Below are 21,625 nucleotides of genomic sequence, written 5' to 3' on the forward strand. Positions count from 1 at the left end.
ATTCCACGGCACTAGCATCCATTTTCTATTGATATTGAAATATTTTCAATAGAAGATACACAATTGCTCTGTAGCTTAGGATTTACAATATGATGGCAAAACTTTTTTTGAACAGATGTATATACATATAAAATATTATGCACTGATGTCATCCATATATTGGAGTCAGTGAGATTTAGAAAGAAAATAGATAAGTATTTGTCTGGAAGCATTTTCTTCAAAAGACAAAAGTTAAATGGGTAAAACCATTTGACTAATGATTGTCCCGCATTTGTCCATTTCTGTAAAACTATTCTTGTAGTACAACGTAAGGAGTAAAGTAAAGTAAAGCGAGTACTAACGTTACATGTAAAATTAGTGTCGCAAGTCATTTTGAATGCATGTACATGTATGACAAAAACAGACATTTCTGGCCCTGAAAAAAATGACAATTTTTTGTGTCAATACTAAACCATAGAATAGAATAATTGAAAATCTTGTTATGTATCATCCAAATATTTCACCTATTCAAGCTTTGAGGAAGCCTTGTTTACACAAGTCTTTGGCGGGAAAATTAATGGCATCTAATTATGCCCAGGTGCGGCACATCTCAACACGTGGCATCGCCAAACTCACCACGCCATCGAAGATTTCAAACAAAACACAATAAAACATCTTTAAATCAATCGTTTCTGTACCGAAAAATGGTCCATAGTTTTGTACCAGCGTCAGCCGACACGGAGGAAATACATTCAGTGGTCTCCAAAAGAAAGCAGGGACAAAACAGTCAAAAGCAGAAAGTGAAAAAAATGGTCAAGAACAAGAACAAGTCGTCTTAAAATGGGAGACAATCTTGTAGAACAACACGCATTTGCTCAGAATATACTACTTGGTTTGAGTTACAGGCTTGTTGGGAATAAATTTAATGAGACAGTCTTGTTGCCTTACCTTGTTAAAACGAGTCTTTTCAACGCCATGCCGCTCTTCCCTTGGTACTTCGTCCGACAGTCGCCATTTTCCTTTTCTTGTCCAAAACTCGCCGGGTCAGAAAATGCGCATTTTCTCCCTCAAACATCCAAAGAACGGCATAGTTCCACCACAGAAACATCCCCAATATCTACTCTACACGTTTCGATAGATATTTTCCAAACCATAAACGACAAAACACGAAAATTTACCCTTAAAACTAGCGAACAACTCTGCACGAACATCACTCGCAACACGAGGTCGAACGACTGGATCCTGTCACCTGTCTGCACACGTGTGTCAATTACACACAGATGCGTACGTAACGGCCACAATTCAATTAACTTCCTCATCCAATCCAGATCGACCATTCATTAATTCAGCGAAAAGAGAACCAATCAGGAGTAGCTACACTTTTTCAGACTTGTCTGTCAAACATAACGTCCATCTCGACTACAAGTGTTGGTATTCAAGCTTAATCTTGATTTTAAATCACGTATACTTTGTCCGTATCATAGACTGAACCCATAACCTGGCCCACTGCCCGCAAAAAGTTGAAATAGAAACATGGAAATTCAAATATACGATAGACATTGGTAGCAACTCTCTCATTGGTCGAACCGAAAATTGACACCCTCTCATTGGTTGACCAGAATACAGGCAACTAATCCTGTCCTTGGTGCTGAAAGCCATATCCACAGACGGGGAAACATGCGTATACTTCTTACTAAACGCACACATGCCAATAAACAAGTTGTCTTTTGCCACAGATTGTTCTTGTTTCATACTGCCCAATCCTAGAATTATAGCAAAACTAACACAAGAATGAAAAACATCCATTTCTGATGGTGATAATCATAATTTATTCACAAAATACACAAATGTTAGTGAGGTGAGTTTCCTTATTTTTGTAAGTATTGAAGTAAAATCGTAAGGACAACTACTTCCTTAGAAAAAAGTTGTCAATGACCTGAAATATACATTGATATCATATAAGGAATGTCTTTGTTAGAATATAGCCATAAAAAGTTTCATCATGTTGGTAAATAAATAATTAAAGCTCTTTGCACTCAAAAAACATTTTGATAGTCCTTCCAAGGATATAAAATATCCTTGGTCCTTCTGCTAACTGCTCTGAGGAAGGTAGCTGAAGGAATACCAAAACTGCAGCCAACAAATATGTTTATTGTGTGCCAAAAACAAAAATAGTTACTCCTTTTCGACAACATGTCTTGTATCAGATTGGTTAAGAAAGCTGAGAAAACAAAAGTTTTGCATTTGCCAACATCACATTGAGTTCTAGAAAAAGGTTATACTGCATTACTTTTCTAGTTTCTTCATACAACAATCACAAGTTCCATTTTTGAGAGGACACATTGGTTGTTTACAATTCAAAACCGACAACTAAACTTTTATTATCATGATGAGCAGCTTAATAATATGACAAGCTTTGTTTTACACTATATCCAAGGAAATTCAAAATCTTAATCAATTTCTGATGAAACATAATATACATGGATTATCAATGACATACAGAATGTAATTTTTATGAGTCATTATTGTTCAAAACTTTTAAAATTACACAATCATCATTTCTACCCATTGTTTGTTTTGTCTTTCTTTTGCTTCGATCTATATTCTTGTCTACAAAAAATTCATCCCCTACAAGAGAAAATCTTAATACAAGAGTGTTTACACCATTTTTTCTCTGTTCAACATGAATCAACTAAACATCATCACATTGGTTATATTACTGTGTTATAGCTTCACAATACAATACAATACAATACCATGTAGTTAAATTCATAGTCATGAAAATATGAACATCCCCAAAACATACATAAAAATCTCCACATAGTTTGTTACATGATTACTGAATAGTAAATAATCTAAATACTTTTTACTGCAAAGAAAATATACATCTCTTTGTAATACTGATACATGCATGACATAAATGTTGCACAACAATGAAACTGTCACAATGTCCAGAAATTCTAAGTCTACATTTTCTTCTCTCCTGAGTGTTAAAATCTATCTCTAGTGGCTAGGTGTCTATATACAAGACTTGTTAGGTTAACAATAAGACAAATAAAGCCCCTGTCACACATTTAGAACCTTCCCCTGAACACCAGCCAACCAAGGTTGGACTAACTCTGTGAGCAATCTTAGGCTAAGCCTACATGTACATTACTATAACAAACTTGAATCAAATCAAACTTGCTCATAGGAAATTCAAACTCTATACTACTGGATAAATTATATCCGGATGTTTCGAGTGACATCTACCACTCTTCTTCAGCGTCACAAATCAAACTGAGTAAAAAAAGCTGGTGTGTTACGTCGAAAGGCGGTTATACCGGCTATACAGATACAGATACAGAAAATTGGAGCCAAATTTCACTGCCAACCATGCCCCAACCAACTTCCAAACACCAGCCAACCACAGGCCAACCAACCTGAACACCTAGATGTTTTAAACATTTTAAAATGTTTGGTTGGTGCAGCCAACTTGTTCCCAACCTACTCCCAACCCAACCATGGTTGTGGACAGTTCAGCATTGTTTGGGAGGCCAAATTCAGCTACTAGTATATGTGACAGGAGCTTTAAGTGACATATAAACTTATGGTATCTTTTAAAATGGTGTGGCAACCAATTCATATACCACCAGTGATGTTCAGACATGTTTTGTTTAAGTCTCAGAGGCCTTCAACTTTACATATGACCAACAATGTATCACACTACATGTGCAGTTCAAACTGTGAATAAGCTTATTGTGGAAGGACATATGGACGCTCTTTCATCCATCTATAATAATTGCAAAACGTGATACAAAGACATGGAGGCCATTCCATACAGCATTTGAATTAGGCAAAAAGAATCTAGCCACAAATATCAATTTGATACATAAAAGTTTTGCACTGTTAGCATATCAACTTAAAATAGTTGATACCCTATAGATACAAGATATAACGAATACTCTAAAGTTCAATAAAGTCTATGGCTAATACAGTTAAGTTGAACTATTAACAATAAGTTAAGGTTAATATAACTAACCTGAATATCATGTAATATATGTATACGTAGTGCAACAATGAAGTTAATAGTGTGATGTATAATATAAACCTGTTTAAATTTGTTACTTGTTATAATAAGAAGACAACGGAATATTTTGCACTTTGCAACAAGTTGCACAAAATATGACTTAACGTCCTGCGTCATTTGGAGTGGTTCTCGCGAGGAAATTGGCGGCCGTCCACAAATATTTACAGTCTGGGGAAAACTTGCACTTGTACAGCATTCTGTGACTCAGTGGTGGCCGCCTGTAAAACAAGAAACAATGTGAAACCTAACTTTGTCATGGTTTTTGTTGGATGTTTTACTAAATAGTCAAGGTCACATCAGAATTTTGCAACACAACATGAAAACTTAGGACTTAATGCCATCTTCTAAATATGCAAATTCAAGATGTTTTGCCAAAGTTCTCTGCACAATCTATTACAGGTTTTGGGGATGATTTTGCTGCCAAGGGAGTTTTTGATGCGGAGAGAAGGTTTTGCCCTCGAAACCTTCTGATTTTTCACGGTTTTGGTAGGATTCTTGGTCAATGTTGCATCAGAATTTTGCTTGTTGCAGAGGTTTTTTTTTTCTGACACAACATTTGGAAACTAGAGACGGAATGTTAACCTTATATGCGCAAGTATGACCTTATATGAGACGTTCTGACAAAGTGCTATGCATGATACATTACAGTTTTTGTGCAGGTGTAGTATGTTCTGCCAACGTGCTGGCTGAACATGACATAAACAAATACATTGTAAATACCTGTTTACTTGTTGCACATGTCTAGCAGTCCTCTCGGAGACACACCCTTTTCTGGAGCGTGGAGCTGCACTCCCGCCCGCCATACTTGGGTTCTCTGAACACGGGACGCGTCCTCATCTGTACCCCCTCCCCACACGTCACTGTACACTCCGACCACGCATCCCACTTACCCAGCTTACAGTGTTTGGCTGCAAATATATATTAAACAGCATACTTAGATGAAGGTTAGACATCCAGGTAATACGATACACCAAAAAGCAGTTACTCAAGTAACTGGATATGATTTTGAAAAAGTCAGACGTTTCAGCTAGTATCCACTAGCTTTCATCAGTAACTGATAGACCAGAGGAGTTTATAAACCTGCATTTCTCTTCTAGTCTTTCAGTTACTGACGAAAGCTAGTGGATACTAGCTGAAATGTCTGACCGTTTCCAAAATTATATCCAGTTGCTTGAGTAACTGCTTTTTGGCATATTAAACAGTATGTTTATTTAAGCATAATACTACACATTATCCATGAAACAAGTGGTTGTCTATTGTATCAGGTCATTGTCGACTGTAACAAGTTGATTGTAGTGTGTTAACAGGTGGTTGTCAGTTGAAGTGTGTTAACAGGTGGTTGTCAGTTGTAGTGTGTTAACAGGTGGTTGTCAGTTGTAATGTGTTAACAGGTGGTTGTCAGTTGTAGTGTGTTAACAGGTGGTTGTCAGTTGTGGTGTGTTAACAGGTGGTTGTCAGGTGTAGTGTGTTAACAGGTGGTTGTCAGTTGTAGTGTGTTAACAGGTGGTTGTCAGTTGTAGTGTGTTAACAGGTGGTTGTCAGTGGTAATGTGTTAACAGGTGGTTGTCAGTTGTGGTGTGTCGACATGTGGTTGTCAGTTGTAATGTGTTAACAGGTGGTTGTCAGTTGTAGTGTGTTAACAGGTGGTTGTCAGTTGTAGTGTGTTAACAGGTAGTTGTCAGTTGTAGTGTGTCAACATGTGGCTGTCAGTTGTAATGTGTTAACATGTGGTTGTCAGTGGTAATGTGTTAACAGGTGGTTGTCAGTTGTAGTGTGTTAACAGGTGGTTGTCAGCTGTAATGTGTTAACAGGTGGTTGTCAGTTGTAGTGTGTTAACAGGTGGTTGTCTCTTGTAACATATTTACCAATGGTTGTTGATGTTTAATGTTGATTGTAATGTGTTAACAGCTGTTACTTACGACATTTCCTGCCGACATTGCACCTGCGTGTCTCCTTGCGAGGGGGACATGTCTCGCCGCCATGTTTAGGCTTCTGTTTGGTCTCCCTCGTACGCTGCTGCACCCCTCCCTTTCTGCCACAGCTCTGAGGAACAACAACAGGAGAAGAGGTTCAGATTAATCGCAAAAACTTTGTGTTGAAGCAGTGTGTATCTGTAACTGCTGACAACACATGATGATAGACAAAAGGAAAGAAAAACTGTAATCTCGACCCAGTCTCTCAGTTAACAAGCTTTGTTTTCAAGTTTCTCAATCTTACAATGCACATGATCTAAGCTTAATCTCATACATGTACAGAATGTACATCAAATAAAATGTCCTTTGAATTCATTTATTTTTGCAGTGGTTTTATTTCACAGTAGGAAGGTAACAGACAGTTTGTGGTGCTTAAAATCTTTCGGTTTAAACAATTCACTGTAGTAAAGTACTGATACTAGTAGTGAGACATGTATGCGGTGAATTGGCAATGGAAAGTAGTCACAAAAAACAACTACAAAAGTTTCAAGAGTTACATTTTAATTATGCTGTTATGTATAAACATGCTGTTATATATAAATTATCTCATAATTACAATAATTCGATAGTTTATCATCCATCCTTACCCTCGAGCATGGGGCCCAGTCTGACCAATCAGACACCATACAGTCTATCTCACAATTATAATAATTTGATAGTCTATCGTCCATCCTTACCCTTGAGCATGGGGCCCATTCTGACCAATCAGACACCATACAGTCTATGGCTTTCTTCTCGTCATCGTTTTCGTGCTGTTTGTGATCGGGCTGGACTTCATCGATCTCATAATCTTCAAACTCGTACGCGGCATTCAGGTCCACGACGGCCATGTCTGTCCGCTTGTCGTCCTTCTCTCCGCCGAACAAGTCCTGTTCCCAGACTGGTGACTGCATTTTTCTCTGCTGCTCAGCCGCTATATTAAATGTAATTGATAGAATAAAGTTTTTAAGATATTGTTGATTATCTAATAAATAAAAATATACCATTAGAAAACGAACTTGGTTAAATTTTCTTGGTTAGTCGTCTGACTGAAATTGGTTCAAATATAGTCATTATCATAATGATCATAGTTACTATTAGTATGATTGGTAATGTGAAAGAATATACATTTTAATAAAATGTTTTACCGACAGTGAAGAATCTTTTTTAGTGACAATGAAATATGTATATCAATCAATACAAATAAATCAAGTAACTAGACAAATTATTGCTTGATTTTTTTACCAGGATGTCTTACCTTCATTGATGTACCAACAAAATAGTTCCAAAGATGAGGCCAAACACTAAGTACATGTATATTCCAGAACACCCTGCACTGCCAAATTTTCAAAAGCATTTCAAGACTTACATTGTCAAGGAAATTGTTACTCAAGCAACTGGATAAATTTTGATAAAAACCTTTGAAGAGTATGATCATTAAACATTTTCAAAATCTATTCAGTAATTGAGTAACTATTTCCGTGTATTTCATTACCTGGATGTCTAAACTTCATCAACCCATTACCAGAATTTTGTTTGGGTAAAGTTAATTTCAATGGTACACATGTATTTGCGCAAGATTGTTATTGATAGAGGACAGTATATGGACAGTAGGGTACCTTGTTTTGGGTTGTATATGATGGGGTCTGACACAGGTCCCACACCGAGGGCATTTCTACCCTGGACACGGAAGTAGTACGACCTTCCCGGTACAAGGTCAGTCAGGGTCAAGGTCAGCTGGTCCCCAGGAACCTGGACAGTCTTCCAGTCTGTGGAATTCTCCTTGATGTAGAACACAAAGTAATCTGGGACATACAGAAAGACAACATTTAGCATCACATACGTAACTGTACATTGTACAATCCAGAAAATTGCTGTATTGAATTATGATATCCTGACAATAAAATCAAACCTAATTGCACAACAATTGTAGGGCAAATTGCTGAACAGTATAATTGCTGAAAGGTGGTTATACCGGCTATACAGATACAGATACAGATACAAGACTTGTCTAAAATCCACACTATACATAGTGGCAATGAGTTTCACTCTACAATAGTTCTTGGTTGATAACTCTGGTACACGAAGGCAAGACTATATTCTACTGAATAAAAACAAGACCTACATAATAACGTAAAAGAATGTTAATCGGATTATGCATTGGAAAAATGGTACACATATCAAGTTTGCGCCTGAGAGAATACAATGTATAACTTGCGCAGAGTGCTAGATACATGACTGTACACATTGGCCTAGATATAAGGAATCAAGTCAGGATATGGAATAAACACTATTAGATAGAATTCTCTGAACTCCTTTTGGGTAAGATTGTGTTGGTTTTACATGAGTTAGTCTGAGTTTTAACTTAAAAGGTACATTATACTGGTTATAGAAGCAGAGCAGAATCTGATGTACCCATGATGGTTCCCTGCGCTTCCTCTGGCGGCTGCCAGGCGAGCTGCACCACAGTCGGCAGCCCCTCCACCGGGATGGCTGTCAGGTCCTCTGGGGGAGTCTCCAGTACTGAGATAAAATACAGAAAGAAGCAATCCTGTTAAAAAACTTATTTGCCAACTGACTGCTTGTACATCCCACACCCATGACATGTTGGTGGCATGTCATGTTGGCAGAATGTACTGTGCGAAATCAAAATCATTCAGTTTTCATTGGATGTTTGTTTAACGTTGCATGAGAATTTTGCCCATTGCAGACGAATATGTTCTGGCATAACATTGAAAACCATTGACGGCTGTCATCCTCAAATACGCAAATATGACCTTATTCGAAACATTCTGCCAAAGTGCTACATTGTATATGCACAAAAGGATATAGTCACAAATGTGACTAGAAGAACATATAGTGTAGAAAAGAAGCAGACAGTATTGACCGGTACACAAGAACAAAAAAGACGGAGAAGGAAGAAAAGTTATATGTATATTAATTATGGGTTCACCACACCACGAAGTGGTGTGGTGAAACCATATTGCTTTTTCTGGTGTTTCTTCTCCTTCTCCTCCTCCTTCTCCTCCTCCTGCCATTTTTTAAATGGATTCAGCTTCTTCATTTTAGGGCCTAAGGTCCTGAAATTTGGTATGGAGGTACAGTGGGCAAATACCCCTAGGCGTTTTTTAAATTTTTATGATACAGGCTTTTAGAATGGTTTTATTTGAGTTTTTTGGCTGTGTTATAGCAAATGTATTACTGTGTTAGTGTGCCATGTTTACTACGTTTGGGTATGAGTCATTACAATGGAATGCAGGGCATCAACCAATAGGCATGCAGCTTTCCTCTATTCTTCTTGCTGATTGGCTGTTGGGATTTAACTTGATTAACACCTGCACAGAGCATTTCTTGCTGATTGGCTGTTGGGATTTAACTTGATTAACACCTGCACAGAGAATTTCCATACTGACAGTATGTCTGTATTCAAGTGTTTTGGTAGGTATTTCAAGCTTTCCTGCTCCAGCATTGGAATGCGGGGCATGAACGTTATTTTTATTTTGAAAATCAACAGTTTGCATTATGCAATTAAAAATCCTAACCAATAAAGTAGGGAATAGCTATCCAACTGTTGTTTTAGTCGTATGTTACTAATACTTCATATTATAGTTATATCAATGTAACACTGATCTTTGTTTTCATGTGTTTCTCATTCTTTCCCTGCCATGTCGTAAAATGTGGTGAACCCATCGCTGTATTTGCTCCAAAGCAAATATTGGCCTTTCTAGTTAAAACAATAAATCAGCAGCAACAGACTATATCACAAGATCAATGGAATTTGTTGAGATAATCAAGTGAAGCTAAGCATTATGCCTGTAATGGAAATTAAAGGGAGTGTAAGATTTGAAGTGTTGTTGTTTACCTTCCACATCACAGCTGGGCCTGGGTCCCATGCACTGTTCTGTCTGCTCCAGCTCATCTGTACACATGGGGCTGGGCAGGGACTTCAGACCTCGGTTCCTCTTCCTCACTCCCTTCCCACACTGGACGCTACAGTCTGACCACTCCGACCACGGGCTGTACAGGCACGGCACGTCCACCATACTCGTGTCTAAGGAAAAAAACGAGAATGAATTTAAGATTATGGAGTCAGATATTCATGGTTCTCAAACATCAAGCTGAAATCCTCGTCTAATTTTCAACTAAAAGAAATTAAACTAAACTAAGCTAAGTGTACCAGCAAAAATTGCCCCCTTAAAATGCAGGAAATATTATTTCAGAGGGTAAAGGCTTGAAAATTTTCCAGTGAAGCATGGCTCTGTACCCCTCTAGGACTGTTGTGCCTTTGGCACTACATGTAGATATGATGCTATGTCAAACAATATTGAGATGGCAAAAAAAAACTTTGCCTGGCTCAACATCAGAAGTCAAGCCTTTTAATCCAAGGATTTTGAGGGTGAAATGTAGCTACATCAAATAAAAGTTTTGCAGCACTATTACGAATTGAAAATTCAAATTCAAAGTTGCTTCAAGTATAAACTGGGGACCTCCACTGAGTAAACGCAAATCCATCTACTTGTCAATTAAGAAAAACTTCAAAGAAAAACTGCTTCCACAAGTGATGTACTCAAGGGACCATCTAATGGATTTTCTTCACTTTAAGATGAATTATAGTCCACAGAGTGGCCCTTGGAGGGATCTTTAGTTGCAAGGGTCTCAGAGTAATGTGTTAAGTTATATCCTGAAGCCCAAAGGTACAAACTTTGAAACATACATACAATGTAAACTTCTACATTTTTAAATTGATATTCAAAGAGTTGAGTCATTTTTATTTTTCTTATTCTTTATTTTTTTATTTTCATAGAATTGTAAAATCCCAGCTGATTCTGTCTATATATTTTTCCACTAGCTCTCATAAAGCAACTGTTGAGTCATGCACATACAATGTACAGTACCATGAGACTGAAGACAGGAAACAAGATAACCTTTTTTTTGGACCTTGAACCTAAGTTCCTATTAGTGTCCCTGATGTGCCTAGTATACGAATTTAAACACAAGCAAATACAAAACCAGACACATTGAAAACAAAACCTTAGAGTCTGTCTACACTGGTAGATACATGTACATGTAAATTAAATGGAGTAACATTTGCAAAGCAAATGCATAATGTTTACCTTCGGACATGGTCTGCTCTGTTAAGTTTTACTCAAACACAATCACATACACTACTACTAGTATATGGTAACAGGAGCAGAGCAGACCATGAAATTGCAACATTATGTAACCCAACACCAGTCACCATGGTGACAGACGTCAACAAATCATGTCATTGGTCAGGGCAGAGGTCACTGTTTGGAGAAGAAGAAGAGGAAGAAACAGAGCAAAAACAATATGTTTTCCTTCAGTAAACATAAAAAGAACAGTTACTGACAGCTACAGTGTACTGTACCTGGTAGTGTAGTGACCATTGCTGGCTCACTCTGTATGTTAGACTGCTCCATGGTATAGGCCACCACACGGATAGTGTAGGGGGATTCAGGCTCCAGACCACCAAGCACGATTTGCTGAAGCAAGAAGGATAAAGCACATTTAATCTCAGACTATTTTGTTTCAGTGAATTTTGTTTAATTTGCTGTGCATCTCTTCATGCCTCAAATTCCTGTGTCCTGAAATTCCTGAGTTCTTCCAACATACAATTTATGTCCTCCTAGCTCGCGGGGAAGTATTCTGACCTCCAATTTGACCTTCCTGTCAGTCTGTGGTTACACCATTTCCTCCCTTACTTCCTGTGACTCTAATTTATTGAAATAACAATTATTATAACTGACACTGACAAACATGCAAAGAAACAGACATTGTCAAATACACTGAAAACAAAACCTGCACACACAGAGTTTGAAAAAAAGCACAGTTTGAATTTTATGATGATTCTTGTACTTTCATAGTTTTTTTTTCACCCTAAATCAGATAACCTTGATACCGTCTTTGGGATGATGAGGTAATCCCCGTCTCGAACTTTACTCAAGTGTTATACTTTATGCTCTCCCAGTATTTGTCTAAGTTTGTCTTAAACTTATTTACTGAACAGATTTTGAGTTGAACTACGGACTGTGGCAAAGCGTTCCAGTCACTAATGACCAGTATAAATGACCTACCGTTGTTTCTCCATCTGGGATCTCCAGAACGTTTGGTCCCAGCAGTTTCTGTCCCTCCTGGTAGTACACCAGGTATCCCAGAATGCTCGAGTGGACATTAGAGGGCGGGGCCCACCAGATCTTTATTGCCGTCGAGTTTACTGCCATGGTTCCCATGGAAACTGTAAACAAAACAAATGAGAGATTGAAAAACACGATTGCTAAAATTCTGGTAGGTGAATTTTGAAAATAACTCCATACAAAATTAAATGTATTTAATCACCATTTCTTGTTGATTTTTGATGCTGTGTATACTAATAAGTTGAGTTTGATAAAACTTGAATATACAATTTGGGAATTATCTTCTAAGTTGAAAATTGTTGGGGGGGTTGAAAAAAAAGTGTAAAAGGCTTTGTAAGTTATTTGAGAAGGCAATTGAAAATAAAGGGATAAGACCTAACAGTTGTGCTGAAGGGTGCATATGGTAGTCTTGTTGGATAGCAGTCGGCTAGTTAAATTTATCGTTGTCATTTTCATCTACATTGTATCTGTTTGATGTTCAAATTGGTCTTTTAGTGGTAAAATTGGCACCTGCAAAAAAAAGTGGACTAGAATTCAGTGACTGTTATTTCATAGATTTGGATCTTGTTTGAATCCAATGACATCTTCAACTAAAACATTTTCCTTAAAAAAAGATTTGGATCTTGTTTGAATCCAATGACATCTTGAACTAAAACATTTTCATTAAAAAAAAGATTTGGATCTTGTTTGAATCCAATGACATCTCCAACTAAAACATTTTAATTAAAAAAGATTTGGACCCTGTTTGAATCCAATGACATATTCAACTAAAACATTTTCATTAAAAAAAGATTTGGTTCTTGTTTGAATCCAATGACATCTTCAACTAAAACATTTTCATTAAAAAAAGATTTGGTTCTTGTTTGAATCCAATGACATCTTCAACTAAAACATTCTCATTAAAAAAAGAGTTGGATCTTGTTTGAATCCAATGACATCTTCAACTAAAACATTCTCATTAAAAAAAGATTTGGATCTTGTTTGAATCCAATGACATTTTCAACTAAAACATTCTCATTAAAAAAAGAGTTGGATCTTGTTTGAATCCAATGACATTTTCAACTAAAACATTTTCATTAAAAAAAATACTTTGCAAGTTTAGGAATGTCAGTTCATGGAACAGTAGGTTAGAGTTTCTGTTAGTTTTGAAGAAAATAAGTTGTTTTACCTAACCGGGCAATACACAACCTGAAATCCCCTATCTGCTGATAGCCACAGTAATAAGAGCCGTGGTAGGGAACATAGTCGTCGGCCATTCCTTTAGAAAGTGGGGGAAACTCCAGACAAAATTCAGAAAACCCAAACTATTCCAGTTCCTCAGAGCTACACTCTCTGTTATGTTGTGAATTTTTAAAATGAATGAAAAACAGCCAAAGCTTACTTTTTCAATCATCATGATAGAAAAAACAAAAATAAAGAATACCAGTTTATCAAAAACGAACTGTCATTTCAACATGTATTCTACACAATCATGTATGTTTGATTTCAATAAGATGATTCATGGCTCCAAATGGGCAAGTGCAGAAAGATGCATTATGAGAGCATGTCGACAGAACGTACTGTGCCTCTGCAAAACCTAGATTTTTCACAGTTTTTCTTGGATGTTTGGTCAACGTTACATTAGAATTTCGCCCGTTGCAGATGATATCTTTTCAGATGCAACATTTGAAAATTAAGGCGGGTTGTCATCCTTAAATACACAAAATAATACAACCTTGAACAAGATGTTCTGCCAAAGTGCTATGCACAATGTATTACAGGTTTCGCACAGATGCAGTATGTTCTGCTGACATGGGTAATATGCCAAAGGCATTAGCCCCTAACTTGTACATGTAAAAATGTTTTTTTTGTTACATACATGTATGTCTCAGGGGCTTTCAACTTTGACATACATGTACAATGTATTACCCACAATGCACCATGCTAAACATGCCCAGTTTAAACCGTGAACCAACTTATTAAAAAATTCCCACTTTAGATAATCTAAAATCTACTTTTCAAGTCAGAACTGTGTAACACTATAAGACAACATACTGGTTAGGTCGCCCTTCGTGAGTTTGCGGCTACTGTCGTGGTCATGTCCGTGGCGATCGTGTCCCTTGTCACGTCCACGGTTCCTGTCCTTGTTCCTCTTCCTTTCCTTCTTCTCAGATTTGGACAATTCCTCGCTGAATATGTTGATATCTTCTTCATCATCTGAAAATACATGTACATTGATCATGAGTTATACGAATGTTAACTTCTAAATACACCAAAAAATATATTTTTCATGTTTGTTGTATCCAATGTTTTGTGATTTTTTCTAATTTCTAGGTAATTTTTTTTTAAACAGAATCATTAAAATGGTTCCAACATGTGCCCTGTATTTTATTTGTGAAATATATTATGTGATATATAATTATAATAACCTTCCTGACTGTAAAATATTTCAGATGCAAACATTTGATAATAGGAAATGTTTAATTACCATGCTTTTGTTTTCATTATCATTCAGTCCCTGTTCCCTATATCAATCATGTAGAATCAGACTTGTTTTCAACCATTTACCAACTTGCCATTACATTGTTCACTAATTTGCCATACATTAATAATTGCATCCATTACAGTAAGTGTAAATTAGATTTGGATTTGATTTAATTGGCATCATTTATAACATAATAGATTTGTTTACAACAATTTACCAAATTGTCATGCAGAACTTACTGTAGTGTTGTTTACCAATTTGTCATACAGTTTTGTATTGTAAGATTAACAATTACGGAGAATTAGATTTTGATTTGAAATCTTTATTGGCATGATTTATAACCATTTAATTGATTAGTTTATTGATTGTTCGAAATCACAAGTACATAGGAGCACCAAGGTGCTAAATTGTGTACAAGTTTGCATTAAAAACTACACATAACAAAATACAAAAGCTATAAACTTTAAAATGGCAGTCACAGTTTGTTTGTGTTTGTTTGTTTCGCATAACCGGTAAACTGCCTTTAGGCGTAACACACCAGTTTTGTACATGTGCGTACATGTACAAGCTGCGTAAGACCGGACTGTAAGGTTTGAATCACTCACACCGGGAGGGACCCCTACTCTTTTCGATAAGTACGGTGGGTTCTTTAACATGCGTGGGGTGTGGCTCTCTCCAAACACGGGACCTCCATTTAACAATTTAACATCCTATCCGAGGAACCGAGGCTAGGTACTCATTTCCACCTGAGTGAAGTGAGGAAGGTCGTGTAAAGTGCCTTTCCCAAGGGCACAAGATCAGTGACATGGTAGGATTTGAACCCGCGACTTCTTGGGTGTGAGCCGAATGCGCTATCAACTGTGCCACACGACCCCACGTTGTAATTAAACAATAAGTTTACCACATACCTTTAGATGTCTTCCCGTGACAGCCGTTGTCCATGATTCCTGTCCGCTCAATCACGATCCTCGCGACCGGCGGGAACGACTTGCCTCGAGCGTTGTACCAAGGGGAGGCAGGATTCTTCGGGTCCTGGCTTGTGATTGGTCGGATCTTCTCCCGTGGAATTGTGGGAGAGTTTGCTGACTGCAAAATCAAAAGAACCTTTTTTTAGAAGTTGCTGCTTTTAAGCATAATTTTTTTAAAAATGAAAAGCACAGAAAAGTATTTTGCAGAATGATTTTTACACCAACAATTTAGGAGAAGCCTGACCAAAGCAATTGGTGGTGTTATTATACAATCATGATATATTACTGTGACAGTCATATTAAAAAAAAGGGGAAAACCAACACTTTTGTTTGCATCTAAATGTACATCACTAAAACTAAAAACACGAAAAATTACAAAATTACGTTGTGTTGTTGGTAAAAACAACACACATACCCAAAAGTACATCCGACTGATCGAACACCTGACCAACCAAACAACCCAACAGCCTGAGCCAATCACGCACCTCGTAAGTGATGCCAGAATCTGTCCCAGCATCCCAAGGGTACAGGTCCATCTCTGTCCTGTCCAGCCATTGGTCGCCCTGGCAGACGTCAAAGTTGCTGAGTCCGACGTTCCAGTCGGGACTGGGTCCCAGCATGGTGAGGAAGGACAGCAGGTGGTGTTCGCTGTCCACTCCGAAGTCCGAGGAAACTGGCGCCTTGATGTTCCTGGGTTCGTAAGCAGGCCACTGGGGGTCTGTCTTCACTACTGTCCTGATCTTGTTCCCCTGTATGAAACAGAATAATCTCTCTGTATTATATATTATGTACAACCATGTATACTCTAAAAAAATGAAAGAAATCTGCTGAACCCACCATGAGTTACAGCTGCAAACTCACAAACTTGACGGAAAACAGTACCTTCCCACAGAAGAATTATCTCCTTTCTTAGTAATATTTAGGACATTTGTTTGTTTGTTTGAACCTTTATGTTTATTCAATGAGATACTAAAATTGGCCTGCTGGCTGCTTTTCATATAGAGGTCATAATAATCATTGCATTGTAAAATAATACAGAACAATACAATAAAAAACTGGCAAACTGTCTGTGGAAATTCCACCAAAGACTGCAACATATTTTTTTAATTCTAAAAATATTTTATTAAAAAATAATGATATGTATATTTTGCATATGACACTGTGTAACAATTACTGCATTTTGTTGAGATTAGATTTACTCAATATTAGAATTGTTGTTACATAGTTACTAATTTAGTTAATAGTAGAAGTTGCCATATGTTGTATATTACATGTATTCAATTAGTGAGCAATTATTAACTTTTATTACAACACTGTCTGTAATGCCATTAATAAAGTTTTTAACTATCATATTAGCTCTGTCCTTATTGGATAGGTCAATTTTGACACAAAGTTATCATATCTATATATTCTAACATGAGTAGGTCTTCAAAACAAGACTCCTTACCTGTTCTTTCATTTCCCGTTCTAGTTTAGTTGGAGAGCCCCACTCTGCCACCTGTTTCACTCCCTCTGTGGAGTACCCCCCGTACTCCCAAATGGTATAGTCCTTACTGTGGGTTGCACCAATGATAGCAGACCAGTGGGTGCCATATTCTGGGGAGAAAGACACATTTTTATGTCAATAAGGAGGCATAGTTAAAAATGTCTTAATCTGTGACAGACTTTTTGGGGGAAAACCTGCAATGAATTACAGACAAATTCTACCTGCAACAATCAGATTTCAGGAACTGAGACTTTATAAATACTGTGAGTCACAACAAAAACTGTTTGGAAACTACAGTGCAACATTATCATAATTATGGTATATGTTTGCATATGGATGTTGACACTAAATGTACCAAACAAAATTCACATAATCATATCAACGTTAACCTAACACATGAACTATCAAAATCAGTACATTAACTCTGAACATAGCCTGCAGAATATTAAGCTTTACTACAGGTGGTATTTGCAGGTCATTAGAATACAGTAAAAAGAACATCACGTGTACATGTAAGTCTCAACAGATGAAACAAAAAAGCCAATTCATGGTTGAGGAATCCTGAGACATAACAAAACACATCTGAAAATGTATCACAGTTCAGACAAGAACTGTTTACAACTGAAGGGCCTTCATCTTTTACCTTATGCACATGAGCACTTTGAGACCTAAACCCACTTATGATCGTTTACTTACTGGGGTAGTCGTTTGGGTGAGTGTGTTGCGACCACAGTCCGTAGAACGTCATGCGGTACTTTCCTGCTCCACAGGCCGTACAGTTCGCTACTTCCTTCTTTTCATTCATCTTCGGCATTACTGCAACATCATCTATGAGAAAATTTAATTTCAAACATGTAACTACAAGACGTGGTGACGGCACACTCAAGCTTTTTCAACTTATGTTAATGCCACCACCAATACAGGGGACAATACAATACTCATTTTCACCTGAGCGAAGTGAGGAAAGTCGTGTTAAGTGCCTTTCCCAAGGGCACAAGATCAGTGGCATAACAGGACTCGAACCCGGGACCTCTTGGTTCCGAGTCGAGCACTCTGCCGCTACGCCACATGACCCCACATGGGAAACCACTGACATGTCAATTACAATCAAAAGTCATCAGTCTAGTGTAAAATTTCAGTAGTTACTTCTGAGTACGGAAGTACTGTTTAGGGTGGCATGGCTAAGCTGTGTGTTTGTGAGTACATGTAGGTTGACAGAAGGTTGGTGGGGGTATAGATTGACAGGCATAATGACTGGAGGTCAAAAGGCCAGACACAAAAATGGGATGAATTTGATGAGAGTACACATGACATGTAGGTTGACAGACAGAATGACAGGTCAAAAGGTTGGATACAGGAAATGGGGTTAACTTGAAGGTCACATGTACACCAAGCTGTAACTTTCCAGATGTCTGAAACCTTAAATTTGATGTTGGAAAATTTGCTTCATTTACACTCCGCAAGAGGAAGAAACTAGAAGAATTGAGGGAGGGCAATATTTTTGGGTAATCAGTCTGTGCAATGATTATTTTTCTCATAGTCTTCTGTGTTGTTCTGTCTATTCTTGTAGAAATCATTATTATTTTTTGTTGAAAACTTATCATCCTCTTCCTGGCTACTTGCTTGAAGACACATTATTGTCAAAGTTATGGTCTATGTTAACTTTATGATTCCCCTACCCATATATATTGCTCTTTTGTATGTACAATGTAACATGTGTAATGTGTTCGACCATTCTCTATGTAATGTGCTTGGCCCTTGCCTCCACCCTCATGACCTCAATGAAAAGTGGCCTAGAGGTCAACTTTAGATTCATTAATCAATAAATGCACTACAAAACGAAAATTTATTTCCCTGAGTGAAAAGAGAAAGATTAAGACATCACATGAGCTCTTTTTCACCAGAAGGTAGTTTGAAATTCCAGATTACATCTAGAATTTATGAAGCCCCTGTTCTTCTTTGACAGAGATTTGCTTGTGAGGCTTTTCTCAGAAGCAATACGAGGGCAATGCCCTTTCCAACTGTGTTCGTAAAGATACCTTCCTTTCACACGTGTCTCCTTTTATCATTCAAACCGCCGCAAGTTTCAATTTGTCATCCTTTGTAAGTCCGGCCTGTAATCTCTATAATGGCACCAGGAAGATACAAACCACCCCCTTTTCCTGTCAGAGCTAAAAGGTTGTTAACCCACGCACACGGTTCTGCCTATAATAGGTAATTTCGCCTTTAGCGCGGAAACGCTAGTTACCGCGCCTCTTTTCAATCCCGGATGACCTCAGCAAAATTGACTCTACTCTAAAGAACGTATTCAACGCAAAGCCTTGGAAAAAAGAAACGGCAAACAGATCGTCAGGATAACGACCTCGGAACCGTACGCTAACCGCGGGAGGAATTCGGGACGACGAAAATCAATAAGTCGTAATTTCATGGATCGACGGTTGGCCGAGACCTTCGCGAAATAATTAACTGCGGAGTTAGGATCTGGCGGGGAATATGTAACAAGCTGGGAATTACTTGGGTCAAGGTATAGCCGAAACGTATTTCATGGATTTTACTAAAACCGGTTTGTAGTGATAGATTGTAGGGGTTTGGGTTATCCTGCTGACTTTATCTTGTTTCTGTTGGCTTGCAGTAATAGGGTCAGGGCCCACAGAGGGTAATAGGTCAAGGGAACAGGATTTGTGAGATGGATGGATGGACGGACAAACATGTTGTAGTTAGCCAAGCATGGAGGGAGAAGTAAAAATGATGTACAATTATTTCAATGCTCAATTGTGATCTGGTAAGAATTGGTACTGAATTTTTTTCCCCACCAAACCCAAGGGAAAAAAAGTGCAAAAGAGAAACCCCAACAAAAAAGCCTAAAAACATGCTAAAAATACCCCCAAAACCCAAACCTCTGCTTGGAGAGTATACTGTATGTAGTAATTATTATTAGTAACAATCTACCATTCATTTCTCGGTAACACACTTAAATATAACATATACATAATTATGTTTGTCAAAATTATAGAATGATTTTCAGGATATTGGAAATCGTTTACAATCATCTACATGTATCATACATCATAAGTTATAAAAAAAACAAACAAATGGGCGAATTTATATCAAATTTTTTTCAGTGCAACAAATCAAATACTTGAAACTTGTTATAAAGTCTTACAAACATCCTGGCATTTTTGAAATTATGTGGTTTGGCATGCAACAGTGATATTTCTCAGGTTAAATGGCAACAAATATTAAAAAAAAGACCCCACAATTAGAAATAGGTCCCTGACGACAGCCTGAGTCACATAAACTAGTATATATATGTTTTGAATATTGTGGAGTGCTGAATGGCCCACCCCAAAATGAAAGCCTACAGGTATGTCTAGTGCTGCATACTTAAACCCACATTTAGGTTCAGGTCCGGATTCAAGTCCAGAGGTTTAGGTTCAGTTCCGGACTTGTAAGTCCGGACCTAAACCCATAGCATATACAAAATTGCATGTTGGCAACCTTACAATGTTGTCTGGGTGAAACTTTGGCCACATAACATGGAGGCCGGTACTTGACGATGCCCACTGGCAATGTTTTCTTCATTTTGAAGTGAAGTTTTTGCAATCTACAGAAGGTTTTAGGTGGTTTGGAAAAAAAGGGGTATGTGAAATGTTTTTTTTATGGTAATAAGTCCGGACTCAGTTCTTAACTTTTAGTTTTTTTTTTTTACTTGAACCTAAACATTCTTACAAGTCCGGATCCAAGTCCAGTGAAACAGTATGCAGCACTATGTATGTCAAACTCCCCACTTACTTTCTTCACACAGAGTCAGAGCCAATGCTCCATCATCCATAAACCAGATGAGACGGCTTTGCACGACTGTAGCCCTGCGGTAAACACAACAAACAACAACAATAACAACAACAAATCATTACCCAGTGAACTATAATAGTTATGCATAATATTTATTAATCAAGCACTAAATATTACTGATAATACAGGAATATGCCGTGGACTTTGAGAATATGGCAGAAACATAAAAGCTAGTTAGCAATTTCTAAAGGCATCAGATATTGAACTACAATGATTTTGTGTTGGTTTCATTTCCTAATAATGAATCAGATATGGGACTGAAGTTTTCAAGAAGCACAAGGCAAAAGTAGCACATCTGGGGATCTACGTACTAAGTATATGTACCAAATTTTATTCTTAGTCAGGTTTCGTTTTAGTAATATTATTCTTTTTAACCTGCAGCCTTCTAAGGTTGTGAGTTGTAGAAACCATGAAATGGTGAATGAGAAAATAACATTTACACAAGATTTCATATTTCAAGGTCTGAAGTATACGAATTCTTGCTGAAGTATGAAGTCAATATCCCAATACAGGTGGACGATTTTCACATCCAACAGAAGCCCAAAAGCCCAAACATTCATCTATATTTCCAACATGGTTTGCTACTCCCTTAGGTTTATCCCAAAGGACGTGTTTCAATACCGGTATTAGACAATATGACTCTCACATTGACATTGACTCCCTCGAGGTTTTTCAAACTTTATCCATGTCTGTTTTTTTT

General features: G+C 37.5%; 1 protein-coding gene across 2 annotated transcripts in view; it reads right to left on the reverse strand.

Moving 5' to 3' along the window:
• Positions 1-3,810: 3,810 nt before the first annotated feature.
• The window catches only part of LOC109476505 (spondin-1-like), a 77,213-nt gene continuing 59,398 nt past the window's right edge, over positions 3,811-21,625 (reverse strand). The window contains exons 5-20 of one of the 2 annotated variants that reach the window (XM_019777473.1): positions 20,866-20,939; positions 17,770-17,901; positions 17,035-17,183; positions 16,073-16,336; positions 15,528-15,705; positions 14,190-14,351; positions 12,096-12,256; positions 11,390-11,504; positions 9,863-10,051; positions 8,416-8,523; positions 7,620-7,805; positions 6,735-6,934; positions 6,609-6,644; positions 5,968-6,091; positions 4,769-4,956; positions 3,811-4,266 (exon numbers count right to left, since the gene is read on the reverse strand). In XM_019777473.1, coding sequence (XP_019633032.1) covers positions 4,790-4,956; positions 5,968-6,091; positions 6,609-6,644; positions 6,735-6,934; positions 7,620-7,805; positions 8,416-8,523; positions 9,863-10,051; positions 11,390-11,504; positions 12,096-12,256; positions 14,190-14,351; positions 15,528-15,705; positions 16,073-16,336; positions 17,035-17,183; positions 17,770-17,901; positions 20,866-20,939 — 2,245 coding nt within the window. In that variant the 3' untranslated portion in view covers positions 3,811-4,266; positions 4,769-4,789. Of the gene's footprint in view, positions 4,267-4,768; positions 4,957-5,967; positions 6,092-6,608; positions 6,645-6,698; positions 6,935-7,619; positions 7,806-8,415; positions 8,524-9,862; positions 10,052-11,389; positions 11,505-12,095; positions 12,257-14,189; positions 14,352-15,527; positions 15,706-16,072; positions 16,337-17,034; positions 17,184-17,769; positions 17,902-20,865; positions 20,940-21,625 lie in introns of both variants that reach the window. The other variant, XM_019777472.1, reaches the window with a different exon arrangement.

This window comes from Branchiostoma belcheri, unplaced genomic scaffold (assembly GCF_001625305.1).
Source record: "Branchiostoma belcheri isolate BF01 breed outbred unplaced genomic scaffold, Haploidv18h27 scaffold38, whole genome shotgun sequence".
Lineage (NCBI taxonomy): Eukaryota > Metazoa > Chordata > Leptocardii > Amphioxiformes > Branchiostomatidae > Branchiostoma > Branchiostoma belcheri.